This window comes from Citrus clementina, unplaced genomic scaffold, assembly GCF_000493195.1.
Source record: "Citrus clementina cultivar Clemenules unplaced genomic scaffold, Citrus_clementina_v1.0 scaffold_2, whole genome shotgun sequence".
NCBI classification, from domain to species: Eukaryota; Viridiplantae; Streptophyta; class Magnoliopsida; order Sapindales; family Rutaceae; genus Citrus; species Citrus x clementina.
In genome coordinates this window covers 10,745,427-10,747,393 of record NW_006262688.1, presented here as the reverse complement: position 1 = coordinate 10,747,393, position 1,967 = coordinate 10,745,427, and the positions used below count along the sequence as shown (strand labels likewise).

Genomic DNA, 1,967 nt, shown 5'->3' with positions numbered 1-1,967 from the left:
TTGAATAATAATCAATTGTATATAACCCTCCTTCAGTTCAATACAAAGAATTTCTATAATCATGTATGGCTTGCAATTTCCATCCAAGACAAACAAGAAGTGAAATAATCAGCCTTCATTGCAAAATTAGTCGAAAAAGATTCCAGCCCTTTCTCTGCTTCCCCTTCACCTTGCCACTTGTTCAACTAAATTGACCTAAACAATAAACCAATTAAACACAAGACATTTAATTACTTTGTGGTTGATAAATCAATTACAATTTTTATTGACCTTTTTTTTTCTCTTTGCTTGGTAATTGATTCATGTAATGTGCTTTATGTTAATGGGTTATTAAAATTTACCTGGAATGTAGTACTGCTGGCTAAACCCACTATTGATGGAGGGTTGTTGCCGTTGCTGCTGCTGCTGCTGCAGTGGAATAACAACGGTACCAACCTCTCTTTCTTGCTTCAAATTCTTTGGACTTTGCACAAAATGTGAAGCAAAACTATAAGTATCTAAATCAACGATCGAATTATTCCCATTATCATGATTATTATAATTCAACTGCTCGTTACCACTGACACTAATGCCATTGTTAGTATTCATCCCATTATTCCATCCCATTAGTGGCTGCGAAGAAGACCTGTAAATCATCCCCCCTTGTCCTGGTAACTGCACCAATTGATGATTCTGATTCCGGTGGTTGTGGTTTTGCATTAGGGTTTGACTTCTATACAACTTAAGTTCCTCGCAAATCCTCTGATACTCGCCGTAGGGTCCTGAAACCGGATCCTTCTGTCTCCAAAAAGCTTCCCAAATCAACGAATCAACGACTTTTTGTCTACTTTCTTCGTCATTGGCGTTTTGGACTATCTTTGTGACGTTACTGACGCCAAAAACTTTATGCACAGCTTGAAATTCTTTGCTCCTGTTAGCAGGAAAATAGCGTGCCAATTTGCAATCCTCACTGCATTTTTTCCTTTGGTGCTTGCATGCAGCACATGCTGATTGCACGCTTGATGTTGTTGACGAGTTATTGTTATTCCTTTGCATCATCCTACAAATTATATGTACAAACAAACACAATAACAACACAATTTGTTAACAAAATATTATAGCAAAATAAGAAATTTGCATTATACATACAGTTTATATATATAAGATCATCATAGAGGAAGGAAATTGAGAAAACGAAGAAATTTGAAGAAACCACTTTGACAAAATATATACAATAGAATAATTAAAAGGGAAGAAAACAAGTTAACGCACTAACCTTATTATACGAAGATTAATGGGTGGGAGTGAAAAGAGAACATTAGTATAAATAAAATGGGGGAACAAGAAGATGAAAGAAGAAATTAAGTGTGAGTATATAACGCACGAAAAGATTGTCACTGTGAGATTCAAGGCTTTTTGGGGAAGAGTTGATTAGGGTTTAGGTAGATCATAGAAATAATAAGAGCCGCGGAAGGAGATGATAATATAATTGTTAGGAGAATTAAATATGTGTTAACTAAAGAAAGAAATCTAGTCTTAATGGAAAAGAATCTAGGTTTTCCATTTTCTTTATATAAAAATTGGCGGAAGAAGCAAATCTTGTTAGATTTGATATGGGATGATGTAGAAATTAACAAACGGATACCGTGTAATTCTTGGTGTATACTTGGCGAAATATTATTGGGCGGTGAAGTGAACGTGCGTGGTGGTGATGGCACCTCCCATAACATTTTCCTAGCAAAAATGTTGCTTTAAATAATTCATATATATATATATATATATGAATTATTCACAACTTATATATATGTGTACATATGCACATAGTTGATGATACGATAGTGATCATATCTTGTAGGAATTCTTAACAGTAAGGATTCTTTAAGCTAAACGTTATCCAGCAAAGAACCATCTCTCTCACTCTCTTTTTTAATTTTTCTTAACAAGTTTTTTTTTTTTTTTTAACAAGAAAGCATGCCTTTCGTTAATGA

The 1,967-nt window shown here is 34.3% G+C and overlaps 1 protein-coding gene across 2 annotated transcripts; it reads right to left on the bottom strand.

The window, feature by feature from the left end:
* On the bottom strand, positions 1–1,315 carry LOC18051508 (LOB domain-containing protein 2). 2 transcript variants are annotated; one of them, XM_006446675.2, is made up of 3 exons: positions 1,256–1,315; positions 342–1,039; positions 1–195 (listed from the first exon to the last, which is right to left on the bottom strand). In XM_006446675.2, exons 2-3 carry the CDS (start codon positions 1,036–1,038, stop codon positions 182–184), a joined length of 711 nt encoding a protein of 236 aa, XP_006446738.2. In that variant the 5' UTR covers position 1,039; positions 1,256–1,315; the 3' UTR covers positions 1–181. The 2 variants fall into 2 exon arrangements, with proteins under 2 accessions (XP_006446738.2, XP_024047440.1); XM_024191672.1 differs by lacking the exon at positions 1,256–1,315 and adding an exon at positions 1,129–1,200.
* Positions 1,316–1,967: the final 652 nt, after the last annotated feature.

What these genes read in the sequence shown, in the direction of transcription:
- LOC18051508 (XM_006446675.2), bottom strand. Translation starts at nt 1,038, where the DNA reads ATGATGCAAAGGAATAACAATAACTCGTCAACAACATCAAGCGTGCAA.